Source organism: Quercus robur, chromosome 10 (assembly GCF_932294415.1).
Source record: "Quercus robur chromosome 10, dhQueRobu3.1, whole genome shotgun sequence".
Taxonomy (NCBI): Eukaryota; Viridiplantae; Streptophyta; class Magnoliopsida; order Fagales; family Fagaceae; genus Quercus; species Quercus robur.
Window position 1 is genome coordinate 8,409,375 of NC_065543.1, and position 16,925 is coordinate 8,426,299.

At 33.2% G+C, this 16,925-nt stretch overlaps 3 protein-coding genes across 4 annotated transcripts; 1 reads left to right on the forward strand and 2 right to left on the reverse strand.

Annotated features, from left to right (window-relative positions):
* LOC126703387 (uncharacterized) lies at positions 1 to 1,418 on the reverse strand. Its single transcript, XM_050402345.1, has 2 exons — positions 454 to 1,418; positions 1 to 172 (listed from the first exon to the last, which is right to left on the reverse strand). The coding sequence occupies exons 1-2, from the start codon at positions 1,373 to 1,375 to the stop codon at positions 135 to 137; spliced, it is 960 nt and encodes a 319-aa protein (XP_050258302.1). The 5' UTR covers positions 1,376 to 1,418; the 3' UTR covers positions 1 to 134.
* A 5,204-nt stretch (positions 1,419 to 6,622) lies between these two features.
* LOC126703289 (uncharacterized) lies at positions 6,623 to 12,815 on the forward strand. Of its 2 annotated transcripts, XM_050402251.1 has the most exons (4): positions 6,623 to 7,870; positions 8,886 to 8,940; positions 9,224 to 9,313; positions 12,374 to 12,815. In XM_050402251.1, the coding sequence occupies exons 1-4, from the start codon at positions 7,773 to 7,775 to the stop codon at positions 12,434 to 12,436; spliced, it is 306 nt and encodes a 101-aa protein (XP_050258208.1). In that variant the 5' UTR covers positions 6,623 to 7,772; the 3' UTR covers positions 12,437 to 12,815. The 2 variants fall into 2 exon arrangements, with proteins under 2 accessions (XP_050258208.1, XP_050258207.1); XM_050402250.1 differs by lacking the exons at positions 8,886 to 8,940; positions 12,374 to 12,815 and adding an exon at positions 8,351 to 8,405 and having other exon boundaries at positions 9,224 to 9,755.
* A 232-nt stretch (positions 12,816 to 13,047) lies between these two features.
* Positions 13,048 to 13,848, reverse strand: LOC126703793 (uncharacterized). The gene has a single exon (XM_050402864.1). It carries the CDS (start codon positions 13,846 to 13,848, stop codon positions 13,048 to 13,050), a length of 801 nt encoding a protein of 266 aa, XP_050258821.1.
* Positions 13,849 to 16,925: the final 3,077 nt, after the last annotated feature.

Here is a 16,925-nt window from a genome sequence, read left to right on the forward strand (position 1 = left end):
ATGATGCATGACCAAGACGAGAATGCCAAAGTGCAAGAGATGGTAAGGAAGAAACTGCAGCAGCTGCAGCAGCAACAGAAACAGGAGCAACAGGTGGAAGATGAAGATTGTCCACGGGAAACATACGCCCAACTCTAGGGCCGGTCCCAAGCTCTTGTCCCGTCCTCGGATCCTGCACAATACACCCAGAATAGTCAAAAATAAGGCGATAACCTAATTCAGCTAATTGTCCCACAGAGCACAAATTATAGGATAGGTCAGGTACATGGAAGACTCCAGGAACAGAAAGGTTAGAGGTTGAAACAAAACCTAAACTATTTCCATGCATGGTGGAACCATCAGCTATATGAATATTTAGAGGATGTGGTGCAGGGTCAAGTTTGGAGAATAAGGATGAGTGAGGTGTCATGTGATTGCAGCAGGCAGAATCAAAAAGCCAAGTTTGAGACTTACCGGGTAGAACAGATAGGGCAGTGGAAAGAGATGCATTACCAGCCATACGAACAGCCTGAGCTATGATTTCCTGTAGTTCAGTGGGGGAGAGGTTGATAGTGGATCCAGAAGACTGGGACTCAGCTGAGGTGGAAGCCATTGGCGGAGTAGGCTCAGTATTAGCAACAGCAGCAGTAGATTTGTTGCGACGGAAACAAGTCTCAATGGTGTGGCCAGAACGCTTGCAATAGTTGCAGACTTTTTTGTTGGACTGCTTGCGACGATTGTGAGAGCCAGAGGAATCACTTGATTGCTGAGGTTGCTCTATGAGTGGAGTAGATGGAGTAATAGCCAAAACATTGAGCTTATTCTGGGCTTGAAGGGTTGCAAGACGAGCTTCTTCTCTAACTAACTCATTCACAGCAGTATCAAAAGAGGGAGCAGGACTGCGATTTAGAAGCTGACCTCGAATGGGCTCAAAGTCCTTGTGAAGTGACATCAGGAATTCATAGAGGCGAAATTCATCTCTAATGGAAGCATATTGCTGAGCATCCTTTGAGCATGCCCAAGTTGGATCAGAAAGGTCAATTTGGTCCCAAATGTAGCGAAGCTGATCATAATAGTCATTGATGGATTGCCCTGGTTCTTGCTTGAGTTGATGCAATTCAACCACTAACTGATATTTCATGGATCCATGAGTAGTGGAGTACCTTCTGGCCAACATATCCCACGCAGATTTTGCATCATCAAAGCTGCCCAACATATTGGAAATAGAGGGAATGGAAGTGTTTCGAATCCATGTGAGGATCATGTGGTTATGACTATCCCATTCAATCATGCGACCAAGAAAAACAGCATCTTCTTCACTTGCTCCCTTGACAGGAATAGTCATTGCACCAGTACAATAATGCCAGAGCATGCGACCCTTAAGAAAACTGCGCATAGCTTGAGACCAAGATAAGTAATTTTTATTCCCCTCCAATACAGTATTGATGGGGCAAGGAACAAAATTATCCTTTTTATCCATTTAGAGACATAATATGCAAAAACAGACAGCAAAAATGAAATCTACGCGAAAAACTGGGTAAGGAGAACCTGGACTGAAAAAGTCAACCCTGGAAAAGTCAACGGTCAACGGCCAGTCAAAGTCAACGGTCAGCCTGAAGTCAACGGTCAAATCCAGATTCAGAAGATGACGTCAGCGGATGACGCAAGCAGTGACGTCAGCAAGCTGTTAGGGCTGACGTCAGCGATGACGTCAGCGAGGCTGTTGAGGCGCGTGGAGGCGCGTAGAGGCGCGTGACGGCGCGTGGAGGCGCGTGACGGCGCGTGAAAAGAAGCTGTGGCGCGTGATCGGCGGAACAGCAACTTTGAGCGGCGCGTGCAGTCTTTGATGGCGACGAGGCTTCCACGAGTGTGTAGATCAGCGCTGGACGATCTCAGTGGTACCTTCAAAATCGTAATCGAAGCAATAATTGCAGCGGAGCAGTGGTCTGTGCAGTGTGAAACTCCTTAACGACGGCGGCTGCAGGTCCGGAACCCAAGGACGACGGCTGGATGACGTCGGAAGTTCAACGGCGAGAGGCTGCGGCGGCAGTGTGATGGCGGAAGCGTTGTTAAAAAGAAAGCCACACTAATGAAGACAAGACTGCTAAGAAAAGGTCAGAGCAGTGGCTTTCCATTACGGGCTTTCCATTCAGCATTCCATTCAGCATTCCCGCGTTCGAACACTAATAATTAGGATTTGAGAAAGGGAATAGCCAGCAAGGCACAGGAATGCACGTATTTTGAAAGGATGAGGTGAGAGGTAGAATTATTCTTGCAGCCCCTAGCCTGGCAGCAGCAGCAACTCAGTACTCCACCTTAATATTGGCATATATGCAGGGTCAAATAGTTTTAACATTTTTTTAGTTTCTTTTTTTGTTCAATTACGAATGACACCATTCAGCATTAATCTTTTTTTTAATTTAGTCTTTCTTTTTTAAGTTTTATTTTTCTCAAGTCAGTTTTCTAACTTTAATTTATTTTCAAGTTAATCTTTCCATTTAGTGTTCCGTCCAATATTCCCATAATTTTAGGATCTTATACTTTGCAAAATAACATAGTTTTGATGGACTTAACAATACATATTGATATTGATTGAAAGTAGATGGAAGGATTATATTGAAAAATTATAAAAGTTAAAGTTATAAGACTGAATTGAAAACAAGTCAAAATCAAAAGAGTTATTTGTAATTTAGATCTCTTTTATATAATATCTTAATCGATTTTTTTAATAAATATAAATAAGAAATAAATATGCAACACCAGAAAGGAAAAAGAAAAGGAAACAATGTCCTCATAGTTTCCATTAGAAAAAAATATCCCATGAAATAAAATTAAATTTTCCTTTACCTTTTTATCAGATAATTCTTCACTAGTTAAAGCAATGTCGTAAGCGTTGAAGTTTTGTTTGTTGAAGGCCATGTTATCAACTCTATCATGACACATGACATCCTTTATATAATGCAATGATTTGGAATGGTGATGGAGAGGTGTGTTCCCATGGGCATTCTTTTCATTTAAAAGGTTGTTGAGTAATGAAAACTTTGGGATGTACTTCGCTCCAAAGTCAGCCCAATTACTACTAGATAATTTCACGACAAAATGGAGTGCATTCCAGCTTCTCTTGTCAACTAGTTCGTAACAATCAAGACAATATTGCAAAATATCTTCCATTACCCAACGATGGCCTCAATGAGCTGCAATGTGAAGAGCTGTCATGCCCTTTGCATCTTTCATGTATGCTATAGATCTATCAACTTCCAGGCTCCAGCAACACTTTTGTGATATAATAAGTACTACCAAAGTATGCAACACAATGAAGTGGAGTCCAACGTTGTTTGTCAACTTGTTTAATCAAAGCACTTTGTTCTTGTTGTGCTATCCTTTCCTTTTTTGTATCATATCTAAGAGAAATTAAATATGTTAGACATAATAATATTTTAAAAGATACAAGGAAGACACGTGTTTAGAAGATAGAAAAAGCATTCATAACAATAATTGAATGAGTTTATTATGTTGAATGAAAATCCATTTTATGCTCTATGTATCAATTGTAGTTTGTCACACGTTCATTTATTTTTTCTTATAAAGTAGCAAAATTTTAAAATCACAAAAAAAAAAAAAAAAAAAAAAAACTACACATGATATACTATAATTGGAGCATAAAGTGTAACATTAAAAATGAGTCAAGCAATTTTATTTGGTTTCACTACTTTCTGTGTATAAGTGAAATAAAAAATCATACACATGCGGCAATTATATGAATTTCCTTCAGTATTATACATCTTATCCATGAGTTTAACTGTTTAAGTGCAAAAGGAAAATGCAAAGCAAGATGCAATAAAGTTTAACTTAAGCCTAAATTTAGTTGATAAATAAGATTAGTAAAATAGCGTATAACATTGTTTTTTCACTTATCTATATCCACTCACCACATTAGAAATTTGTAACCTTAGCATTTTCTATTATTATATTGTTACTAGTATTATCATCATCCGTTATTGAGTGGGTAGATGTGATTTGAATTTTTAAGGAAATAACTATTTTTCTTTTACTTACTAATTTGCAACTAGTGGAGCGTTTTATCCATTTTGGGATTGATGTTCTTTTTCTTTCTATTCTTATTTTTCCCCCAAGAACTTTTGGGAATGACTCTATGTTAAATAGATTCAAACTCAAATAACATTTAGTCTTGATAATTAATGAGGACTTTTTAAAGTTTTTCCAAAGACTTTTAAGTCAAAGAACATTATCTTCTTAACGAATTAGACATTCATAATTTAAATTCTTCCTCACTTTTCAATGAGAATGTATCCAAAAAAGAAAATATGTACGTTAGAATTTGAATTTGATCCATGATAATTTCTCTTATCACCAAGGCAAGAGACCTAAGACACAAATGAGATATTTTTTGGTATAGGCAAGAAAAATTAATTAAGAATTTAAGGCTTAAAAGAGGTGTCATTCCCCATTAAGGAGTCATTTTTAATTGCACCCATAATAGTGAAATAATGTAACGAGAGAGCCGTAGTTCATTGTTATCATTTTATTAGAAATAGAAATTCTTGTATCACTATATATATATATATATATATATATATATAATTAGTCCATGAGTAATTTTATTCCCTAATATTTAAGTGATCACTTTCAGTTACTTAGATGACATGATCAAAATAAAAAGAAACAATTGACAAATCACCACTCCATTACGAAATTTGACTAGTTCTCATATATTTAGCAAGTTCCTTACGGGGTTATTCCCCTTGGTAAACACAAAAATCAGGTTTGGTCAATGAATTACCCGAAATAATCATTAAAACAACTAATCTTATTATCTAACTAAGAACAAAGCATAAGGTTGCCATTTTTTTAAACATCTAACAACCAAAAGCTTTGATTGTTATGAAGAGATGGATAATAAGTTCATCCATAATGTGTTAGAAATCCCAAAACATGGAATCAAAGAGGGGGAGAATTCAATTCAACTCTCAAGTCTTGAAACCAACTCAATAACCATATTTACTACTTTGACTTGGGAAATAGTACGTGCTTGTGTGTGTGGTGGTACGATTAGTGTCTATTCATCACCTACTGCATTCTCCCCACTTTGTTATGTAGCTGCGCATTGAAGACAATTATATGTACCATTTGCTCAATACTTTAATGGATATTCTCTTTGCCTATATTATGAATCTATATCCTTGCATTTCTCTCTTTTGCACCACCAGCATCTAATTAATACTAGAGTGAGTTGTGCGCTTAAATCCCCTTTATTTTGATCCTGGGTTATAAGCTCAAATGAGACCATAGTTTTTCCGATAAAGAAGTTGCAACTGTCAAGATAAGCTCACACTATCCAGTTCGTTATCCACAATATACCAAGTTATCCTATTAAATTTAGGGAAAATTTCCTTTTACATTAAATGATACAATGTAAATTACATTGTAAGCACAACGAAAACATATAATGGTCTTTAAATTTAAATGTAATATTTTTCCAATGACAATTAAAGTTAATGAAGTTATGTAATTAAATTTGACGTGTGTTTATCTCTGTGTATATATGCATGGATTTAGTTAAAAATAATCACAATTATACTGTTCAAATTATACATGGTGTTAGCTTACACTTTTTTTAAACCATATATTTTTAAAATATGTAATGGTTTCTTTTATATATATATATATATATATATATAGTATTAGTGCATGGTGCTTCTGATAGATCATTTGATATAGTTTATTTTGTATTTTTTATTTGAATAATAATAAAAATAATAAAATTCAGTTCTATCTTAAAACATTTAAAAGGAAAAATTATACATTAACAAATAAAATAAATAAATAAGCCAAACTAAACAAAGAACAAAGTCTTCTCAATATAGATTTTTGGAAACTATAAACAGTGAGAAACGTAAAACAAATAATAAAATAAATAAATATTAGTTTAATGCTCCTATGAAATAGATAATATCAGTGCATGGTGCTTCTATTTGATCATTTGATATATTTTATATTGTGAATTTTATTTTAATAATAAAATACATTTATATCTAAAGAAACTAAAATGTAAAACTATACATTAATAATAAAATTAAAATAAAAAAATAAGACAAATTAACTAAACAATCTCAAAATCTTCTATATATAGTTCTCCTTTGTAGGCGAGATTTTGAGCCTAATGCCTTTGTCCAATTTCACTTCAGATATTATATCACATCACTATGACCTTTTCAAACAAAAGTTCAAGCAAACTGGCAACAAGAAATTAAAACTGGACTTGAAGAAAAGACCATCCAGCACTAAATAATTAATTAATCACATAACCTATAGTACTCATCACATTTATTTCGAACTCACCTACCGCGGGTAATTATTTAATACTCCTAAAATGCCATAAATGCATACTCCTCTCTCTCACATAATTGTGGGTCCCACTAATTAAATTCATGGTGGAACCCACAATTCAAGTGAGAGGGAGGAGTACATATTTATTGTACTCCTAGAGTATTCAATAATTTTCCACCTACAGCAAACCAAATTTTACTTCAAGGAAATGTGTGAGGTTCGACCTTTCCACTTTCCACCGCTGCCGCATCAACCTTCGGTGCACTTTGTATTCTAGGAAACGATCCCTGACTAGTCAAGGAAGGTGGTTTCAAAATATTCCTTAGGTTTAGGCCAAAGCCGCGCCAACCACTACCCAACCTTCCCTCAGGAATCACAATGCTACCCTTCCGTCAACCATGAAGAAGTTCAAAAACCATTAAAAATGTGCCATGGGCATTAGACCCCAATTGAAGGATGAAAACCAAGTCACCCTCTTTGATCGTTCTTGCAAAAAGACCAGGTGACCGCTTAGAAATTAATTCCTCCAAGTGGAGCAAAAAACGGTTTGCACTTTCCTTCCCCATAAAAACAGAGTGCATTGAGGTATGGCCTCTCTCAAAGATCCGTAATAAGAAATAAGAACCCCCTTCCTCAATGGAAAACTCAAACGTTTTGGATTCAATGAAGAAAAAAGAAGAACCACCCATTGCGAATAGGAAGGAAGCAGCAACTACCAAACAAGGAAGAAAGCACGAAAAACGCATAGAAAAAAGCAAGAGGACAGAAAAATCTATGGCTAATTTGAGGTAGCCAGGCCTCAAACTCACTGTTTTATCGAGCAAGAATCACTCTGTTTTTTGTCACAAAAATAGAGGAAGAAAGGAAAAACCATAAAACCAGAGAGAGAGAGAGAGAGAGGTCCTTTGTAATATTCAAGCATACTTATTTTGTTTTGAAATTGAGGTTTACAAAGTAATCCAATTATCAATGCCAGTTGTCCTTCAAATTTCATATTTGTTGAGTTTTTGGTAATTCATGAATGTTTCAATAGTATAGACTTGTGAACTGGCTGAGGCCGTAGCTGAATGTTTCAATTCTTAGAGCTGTTCGTTTTTTGATCTTACATCTTGTGAATAAATTATAGCATAGATTTTTTGATAAGTGATTCGTAGCATAGATTTGTGGGTTTTATTGGGCAACGTGGGAAAAAGAACAATTAGAGTTTGTTTAGTGTGGAAATTGAGCCGTTAGGTTTGAATCTCTGTTTGTGTTGCTTTTTATTTGGTTAGTGAGAAAATGTGAGGTGAATCAAAATACCAATTTTGATAATTTTGAGTAAACAATTTTGTTAATTGTGTTTGGATGATTTGTAATGTAATAAACTATTAATATTAATAGCTATTCCATTGAGCTACTTAGTTGATTGTTTCTTTCATGGTAGATAACTTTTATGTTTGCCTCATATGGAGATTTGTATAGATAATTTTTTCTCTTACGTCAAAACAGAAATAAGAGTACAGAGGTTAGACCTTCCGAGAAGATTTGTTCGAGTACAACAGAGGTATTAAATCTCCAGAGAACTATTCTTTTTTAACAATTCTTTACTTTGAAATTGATAAATTCCAAATTGTTCCAAAAGTTTAAACGGATAGGAAATGAAAAATTTAATTACTTGACCATTATTTTCACACACTCCCTTACATGTGAACCATATTCTCTCTTGACCAAAATGCTAAATGCATTTTGGTTTTGATCTTTTGTTTAGTTTGTTATTTGTTACAGATTTGTGAAATGCAAATTCCTGTTGTATCCTTTGTAATTTATAATTGTTCATGTATTGTGGTAGATACCAATTTTGATAATTTTGAGTAAACAATTTTGTTAATTATGTTTGTGATGATTTGTAATGTAATAAACTATTAATATTAATAGCTATTCCATTGAGCTACTTAGTTGATTGTTCTTTCATGGTAGATAACTTTTATGTTTGCCTCATATGGAGATTTGTACAAATAATTTGTTTTCTCTTACTTCAAAACAGAAATAAGAGTACAGAGGTTAGACCTTCCGGGAAGATTGGTTCGGGTACAACTGAGGTACTACATCTCCGGAGAACTATTCTTTTTTTACAATTCTTTACTTTGAAATTGATAAATTACAAATTATCCCAAAAGTTTAAACGGTTAGGAAATGGAAAATTTAATTACTTGACCATTATTTTCACACACTCCCTTACATGTGAACCATATTCTCTCTTGACCAAAATGCTAAATGCATTCTGGTTTTGATCTTTTGTTTAGTTTGTTATTTGTTACAGATTTGTGAAATGCAAATTCCTGTTGTATCCTTTGTAATTTATAATTGTTCATGTATTGTGGTAGATACCAATTTTGATAATTTTGAGTAAACAATTTTGTTAATTATGTTTGTGATGATTTGTAATGTAATAAACTATTAATATTAATAGCTATTCCATTGAGCTACTTAGTTGATTGTTCTTTCATGGTAGATAACTTTTATGTTTGCCTCATATGGAGATTTGTACAAATAATTTGTTTTCTCTTACTTCAAAACAGAAATAAGAGTACAGAGGTTAGACCTTCCGGGAAGATTGGTTCGGGTACAACTGAGGTACTACATCTCCGGAGAACTATTCTTTTTTTACAATTCTTTACTTTGAAATTGATAAATTACAAATTATCCCAAAAGTTTAAACGGTTAGGAAATGGAAAATTTAATTACTTGACCATTATTTTCACTCTCCCTTACATGTGAACCATATTCTCTCTTGACCAAAATGCTAAATGCATTTTGGTTTTGATCTTTTGTTTAGTTTGTTATTTGTTACAGATTTGTGAAATGCAAATTCTTGTTGTATCCTCTGTAATTTATAATTGTTCACGTATTGTGGCAGATACCATTTTCCATGTTTTTGAGACAGCCAGGAAAAGACAACCTAGAAAGATTTTATGAGACCTTCCATGGATTCAATATCAGTGCTCAGGTAGGCGAGATTTTGAGCCTAATGCCTTTGTCCAATTTCACTTTAGATATTATATCACATTGACCTTTTCAAACAAAAGTTCAAGCAAACTGGCAACAAGAAATTAAAACTGGACTTGAAGAAAAGACCACCAACACTGAATAATTAATTAATCACATAACTTATAATACTCCTCACATTTATTTCAAACTCACCTACCGCGGGTAATTATTGGATACTCCCGAAATACCATAAATGCATATTCCTCTTACTCACATAATTGTGGGTCTCACTAATTAAATTCATGATAGAACTCACAATTCATGTGAGAGGGAGTACGTATTTATTGTACTCTAGGAGTATTCAATAATTTTCCACCTACAGCAAACCAAATTTTACTTCAAAGAAACATGTGAGATTCGGCCTTTCCACTTCTCTCTCTCTCTCTCTCTCTCTCTCTCTCTCTCTCTCTCTCTCTCTCTCTCTCTCTCTCTCTCTCTCTCTCTCTCTCTCTCTCTCTCTCTCTCTCTCTCCCCTTCCTTCCTGTAATAACAATTCACAAATGAGAAGATGACGATATGATAGAACTTCACAAGACACCAAGAAGTCGGTGTAGAGATGATACAATAATGGAAATAACGATTCAAGGAGGAGATGATATTGTTAATCTCTACAACGCATTAGCAATTGGTTGTACAACCACATTGAAAAGTTTGATCAATAAAGACCCACACATCCTTCATAAGATTTCTTTGACCACTTTTAGTGAAATCCCATTACACATATAAGCTTTGCTTGGCCACCTTGATTTCACTAAAACTCTTTTAACTCAAAATCCTCGCCTAGCTATTGAATTGGACTCCCACAAACGTTGTCCCCTTCATTTGGCTTCCTCTGAGGGCCACGTCGAGATTGTTCAAGAACTATTAACTATATATGAAGATGCATGCTTGTCTCATGATCAAAAATGGGAGAATTCCTCTCCACTATGCAGCAATGAGAGGACGAGTTGAAGTTGTGGAGAAGCTAATCGTTGCACAACCTGATGCAGTTCGGGTTGTACTTGACGGGAATGAGATTGTTTTACACTTGTGTGTTAAGTACAACTAATTAAAGACTTTGGACCTATTGGTGAAATCCTTGAGTGACGATGGGGATTTTCTCAATTTCAAAACCTCTGATGATGGCAACACTATCTTGCATTTAGGTGATGCAAAAACAAATTGAGGTAGCTTTTTATTTATTTCTTGAATATACATGCAAAAATCATTTTACCCCCACTCATGAGCACCTATAGGTCCATAACTGAATCACGTAAATTTGCATATTATGTATTTATTTGATTTTTTTTTTGTATTTTAAATATTTTTAGTATCTACAAAATTAATTATTTACTATTGGATAAGCCAATGTGTGCCAATTGTGATTAACTATCTTTGTTTGAATTTGTCAAATGTTTTGAGTATGTAAAATATTAATTAAAATTATGAAAATATTTATAACCTACTTTGATGATTTTTCAGTGAAAAATATATCCAAGAGTTGCAAGGATTTCGACTTTAAATTAGCTATAGTTAATTAATTTATGGTCTAATTATAGTGATATTAGCTTCCAATAACTTTATATAGTTAATTAGAGAAGAAATTTTTTTATGAATTTATAATTCTATTAATATTAGTCTTATAACTGAGATTTGGTTTCTTTTTTTTTTTTTTAAAGGAATTGACCTCCTAGTTTTTTCTTTGGTTTTTCAGATGATATTCCTCTTATATTTGATTCCAAAGGATATATAACAACTGGAAAATAACAGTGATATTAGTATTCATAAAATTTTAAAATTTATTGAAGTGGTAATTTCTGATTAAAATAATATCATTATCATATGTATTCACCATTGTAATTATTTTGATTTTGCCCCAATTCACAACAGGACCATCTCATCAATGAAAATCCTTTCGAATCGCTACACCTATTGAAAAAATAAAACAAATTAGTACATTACAAACACGCTTTTTTTTCTAAAGAAAGTAACAACTTGATCACGTGGCTTTGGAAGCTGAGTTCATTAAACAGAGAAAAAAAAAATACAAAGTTTTAACTTTTAAGTACAAAACATCCTCCTTTAAATTAATAATAATAAAATACAAAACATCCTTAGGTAAAGGTACACTTTCATATTTGGCATTTATCAAAACACACTTTTTAAAATATAATTCTTTTAAGTTTTCTATTTTTTAGATACAACCTTAAATATAAATAATAATAATAATAATAAATTTTCAAAATGAATGGGCATTAAGAGGTTTATTAACAAACGATAGTACATTATAAAATCATCTTTAACAAGACAATCTTAGTTTTTCCAGAATATATGCACAAAAGTATCATTCTTTTTAATAAAATTATTGCTTCACAAATACACTCCGTAAATACAATATTCACACTTTCATATTGGATGTCCAGATTGTTTTAAAATATCTATACTTAATAAATTGTGACACATGATGTGTACCTATTGTATATAAAAGGAGTCTAAAACAATCAAAATCCTTTTTTATGTGTTTGGTTAGAATTTTTTAAGGACCACAACTTTTCTTTTTTTTTTTTGTCACAATTTTTGCAACAACTTTTATATGAGTGGCTATCAATTATTTTCATATGAACTCACTACTTTTTTCCATTACTCATAGTCATATTAGAGTTGTCACAAAAGTTGTAACATAAAAGTTGTGTCTACAAATTTTTCTACACAATTCACAATCTGTCACTTTAAAATTATCACAAAAATTGTGTTTATAAATTCTCTCCTAAGGAGATGAGAAGGGACCTGCAATCCAAAAAGATAATATACAAAAAATTGTATCAAGTTTAGAATCCTGCTGTTTTTGGTGCAGGCAGGATTTTAAAACCCCACATTGACTTGCTTCCGGTTAATAACCATTTTCTGCATTTGTTGTATATATCACAATTTCCTTTTTGCTGATAGAGAAATTCTCTATCTAAGTAGCATTGATCTTTACGTTATGGTTCTCAAAAACAAATATTTTCAAAATTATAACACTTTAAGCTTTAATTTGCAGACAATAAAGTACTTACTTTTGGTGACTAAAGTGAAAAAAAGAAGTAGATTCCTTGAACAATAAGGATTTTATAGCCTTAAAAATGTTGGAGAATTGTCCAAAAGATTTCAATAGCTTTACCATTCGCAACATGTTATTGGATGCCAATGCTAGGGTTGAAAGAGTGAATAATCCAAGTGAATCAGCAAAAACAACACAATCAAGGAAGAAATGGTGGAAGAATTTGTTGAAACACTTGAAATACCGAGGTAATTGGGTAGAAGGGAATCGTGGCTATATAATGGTAGTGGCTACTGTGATTACAACTATCACTTTCCAACAGGCAGCTAGCCCCCCAGGCGGTGTTTGGCCACAAAGTGGAAATGTTACTCAGTATATTGATCGTTTTGCATCTTCTGGTTATAACATCAAAGTTGATGTTGGAATGTCAGTTGTAGGTTCCATCGACACGTTGTACTACTTCTATTTCATAATATTCAACGCCATCTCTTTTATTGCATTAGTCATTGTCACCTTCTTACTAATTAGTGGATTCCCGGTCAAGAATAAGATTTGTATGGGCCTCTTGACAATAGCTCTATGTACCACTCTCGCATTCCTGGTAATTACCTGTATAACTGCAGTCTCCATGGTGACCCCGATCTCACTATACGATTTGAAATATAAGGAGCTCTCTAGTACACAAATATGGGTTCTGGGTAGTTCGGTTGTGGTGATTTCTTTGGTTTTTTTGCTTCACTTAATCCGTTTTCTTGTTTGGTTGGGATGGATCCATCCCAACCAAAGATCCATCCCAACCAAACAAGAAAACGGATTAAGTGAAGCAAAAAAACCAAAGAAATCACCACAACCGAACTACCCAGAACCCATATTTGTGTACTAGAGAGCTCCTTATATTTCAAATCGAATAGTGAGATCGGGGTCACCATGGAGACTGCAGTTATATAGGTAATTACCAGGAATGCGAGAGTGGTACATAGAGCTATTGTCAAGAGGCCCATACAAATCTTATTCTTGACCGGGAATCCACTAATTAGTAAGAAGGTGACAATGACTAATGCAATAAAAGAGATAGCGTTGAATATTATGAAATAGAAGTAGTACAACGTGTCGATGGAACCTACAACTGACATTCCAACATCAACTTTGATGTTATAACCAGAAGATGCAAAACGATCAATATACTGAGTAACATTTCCACTTTGTGGCCAAACACCGCCTGGGGGGCTAGCTGCCTGTTGGAAAGTGATAGTTGTAATCACAGTAGCCACTACCATTATATAGCCACGATTCCCTTCTACCCAATTACCTCGGTATTTCAAGTGTTTCAACAAATTCTTCCACCATTTCTTCCTTGATTGTGTTGTTTTTGTTGATTCACTTGGATTATTCACTCTTTCAACCCTAGCATTGGCATCCAATAACATGTTGCGAATGGTAAAGCTATTGAAATCTTTTGGACAATTCTCCAACATTTTTAAGGCTATAAAATCCTCATTGTTCAAGGAATCTACTTCTTTTTTTCACTTTAGTCACCAAAAGTAAGTACTTTATTGTCTGCAAATTAAAGCTTAAAGTGTTATAATTTTGAAAATATTTGTTTTTGAGAACCATAACGTAAAGATCAATGCTACTTAGATAGAGAATTTCTCTATCAGCAAAAAAGAAATTGTGATATATACAACAAATGCAGAAAATGGTTATTAACCGGAAGCAAGTCAATGTGGGGTTTTAAAATCTTGCCTGCACCAAAAACAGCAGGATTCTAAACTTGATACAATTTTTTGTATATTATCTTTTTGGATTGCGGGTCCCTTCTCATCTCCTTAGGAGAGAATTTATAAACACAATTTTTGTGATAATTTTAAAGTGACAGATTGTGAATTGTGTAGAAAAATTTGTAGACACAACTTTTATGTTACAACTTTTGTGACAACTCTAATATGACTATGAGTAATGGAAAAAAGTAGTGAGTTCATATGAAAATAATTGATAGCCACTCATATAAAAGTTGTTGCAAAAATTGTGACAAAAAAAAAAAAAAAAAAAAGTTGTGGTCCTTAAAAATTTCTAACCAAACACATAAAAAAGGATTTTGATTGTTTTAGACTCCTTTTATATACAATAGGTACACATCATGTGTCACAATTTATTAAGTATAGATATTTTAAAACAATCTAGACATCCAATATGAAAGTGTGAATATTGTATTTACGGAGTGTATTTGTGAAGCAATAATTTTATTAAAAAGAATGATACTTTTGTGCATATATTCTGGAAAAACTAAGATTGTCTTGTTAAAGATGATTTTATAATGTACTATCGTTTGTTAATAAACCTCTTAATGCCCATTCATTTTGAAAATTTATTATTATTATTATTATTATTTATATTTAAGGTTGTATCTAAAAAATAGAAAACTTAAAAGAATTATATTTTAAAAAGTGTGTTTTGATAAATGCCAAATATGAAAGTGCACCTTTACCTAAGGATGTTTTGTATTTTATTATTATTAATTTAAAGGAGGATGTTTTGTACTTAAAAGTTAAAACTTTGTATTTTTTTTTCTCTGTTTAATGAACTCAGCTTCCAAAGCCACGTGATCAAGTTGTTACTTTCTTTAGAAAAAAAAGCGTGTTTGTAATGTACTAATTTGTTTTATTTTTTCAATAGGTGTAGCAATTCGAAAGGATTTTCATTGATGAGATGGTCCTGTTGTGAATTGGGGCAAAATCAAAATAATTACAATGGTGAATACATATGATAATGATATTATTTTAATCAGAAATTACCACTTCAATAAATTTTAAAAATTTATGAATACTAATATCACTGTTATTTTCCAGTTGTTATATATCCTTTGGAATCAAATATAAGAGGAATATCATCTTAAAAACCAAAGAAAAAACTAGGAGGTCAATTCCTTTAAAAAAAAAAAAAAATAGAAACCAAATCTCAGTTATAAGACTAATATTAATAGAATTATAAATTCATAAAAAAATTTCTTCTCTAATTAACTATATAAAGTTATTGGAAGCTAATATCACTATAATTAGACCATAAATTAATTAACTATAGCTAATTTAAAGTCGAAATCCTTGCAACTCTTGGATATATTTTTCACTGAAAAATCATCAAAGTAGGTTATAAATATTTTCATAATTTTAATTAATATTTTACATACTCAAAACATTTGACAAATTCAAACAAAGATAGTTAATCACAATTGGCACACATTGGCTTATCCAATAGTAAATAATTAATTTTGTAGATACTAAAAATATTTAAAATACAAAAAAAAAATCAAATAAATACATAATATGCAAATTTACGTGATTCAGTTATGGACCTATAGGTGCTCATGAGTGGGGGTAAAATGATTTTTGCATGTATATTCAAGAAATAAATAAAAAGCTACCTCAATTTGTTTTTGCATCACCTAAATGCAAGATAGTGTTGCCATCATCAGAGGTTTTGAAATTGAGAAAATCCCCATCGTCACTCAAGGATTTCACCAATAGGTCCAAAGTCTTTAATTAGTTGTACTTAACACACAAGTGTAAAACAATCTCATTCCCGTCAAGTACAACCCGAACTGCATCAGGTTGTGCAACGATTAGCTTCTCCACAACTTCAACTCGTCCTCTCATTGCTGCATAGTGGAGAGGAATTCTCCCATTTTTGATCATGAGACAAGCATGCATCTTCATATATAGTTAATAGTTCTTGAACAATCTCGACGTGGCCCTCAGAGGAAGCCAAATGAAGGGGACAACATTTGTGGGAGTCCAATTCAATAGCTAGGCGAGGATTTTGAGTTAAAAGAGTTTTAGTGAAATCAAGGTGGCCAAGCAAAGCTTATATGTGTAATGGGATTTCACTAAAAGTGGTCAAAGAAATCTTATGAAGGATGTGTGGGTCTTTATTGATCAAACTTTTCAATGTGGTTGTACAACCAATTGCTAATGCGTTGTAGAGATTAACAATATCATCTCCTCCTTGAATCGTTATTTCCATTATTGTATCATCTCTACACCGACTTCTCGGTGTCTTGTGAAGTTCTATCATATCGTCATCTTCTCATTTGTGAATTGTTATTACAGGAGAGAGAGAGAGAGAGAGAGAGAGAGAGAGAGAGAGAAGTGGAAAGGCCGAATCTCACATGTTTCTTTGAAGTAAAATTTGGTTTGCTGTAGGTAGAAAATTATTGAATACTCCTAGAGTACAATAAATACGTACTCCCTCTCACATGAATTGTGAGTTCTATCATGAATTTAATTAGTGAGACCCACAATTATGTGAGTAAGAGGAATATGCATTTATGGTATTTCGGGAGTATCCAATAATTACCCGCGGTAGGTGAGTTTGAAATAAATGTGAGGAGTATTATAAGTTATGTGATTAATTAATTATTCAGTGTTGGTGGTCTTTTCTTCAAGTCCAGTTTTAATTTCTTGTTGCCAGTTTGCTTGAACTTTTGTTTGAAAAGGTCAATGTGATATAATATCTAAAGTGAAATTGGACAAAGGCATTAGGCTCAAAATCTCGCCTA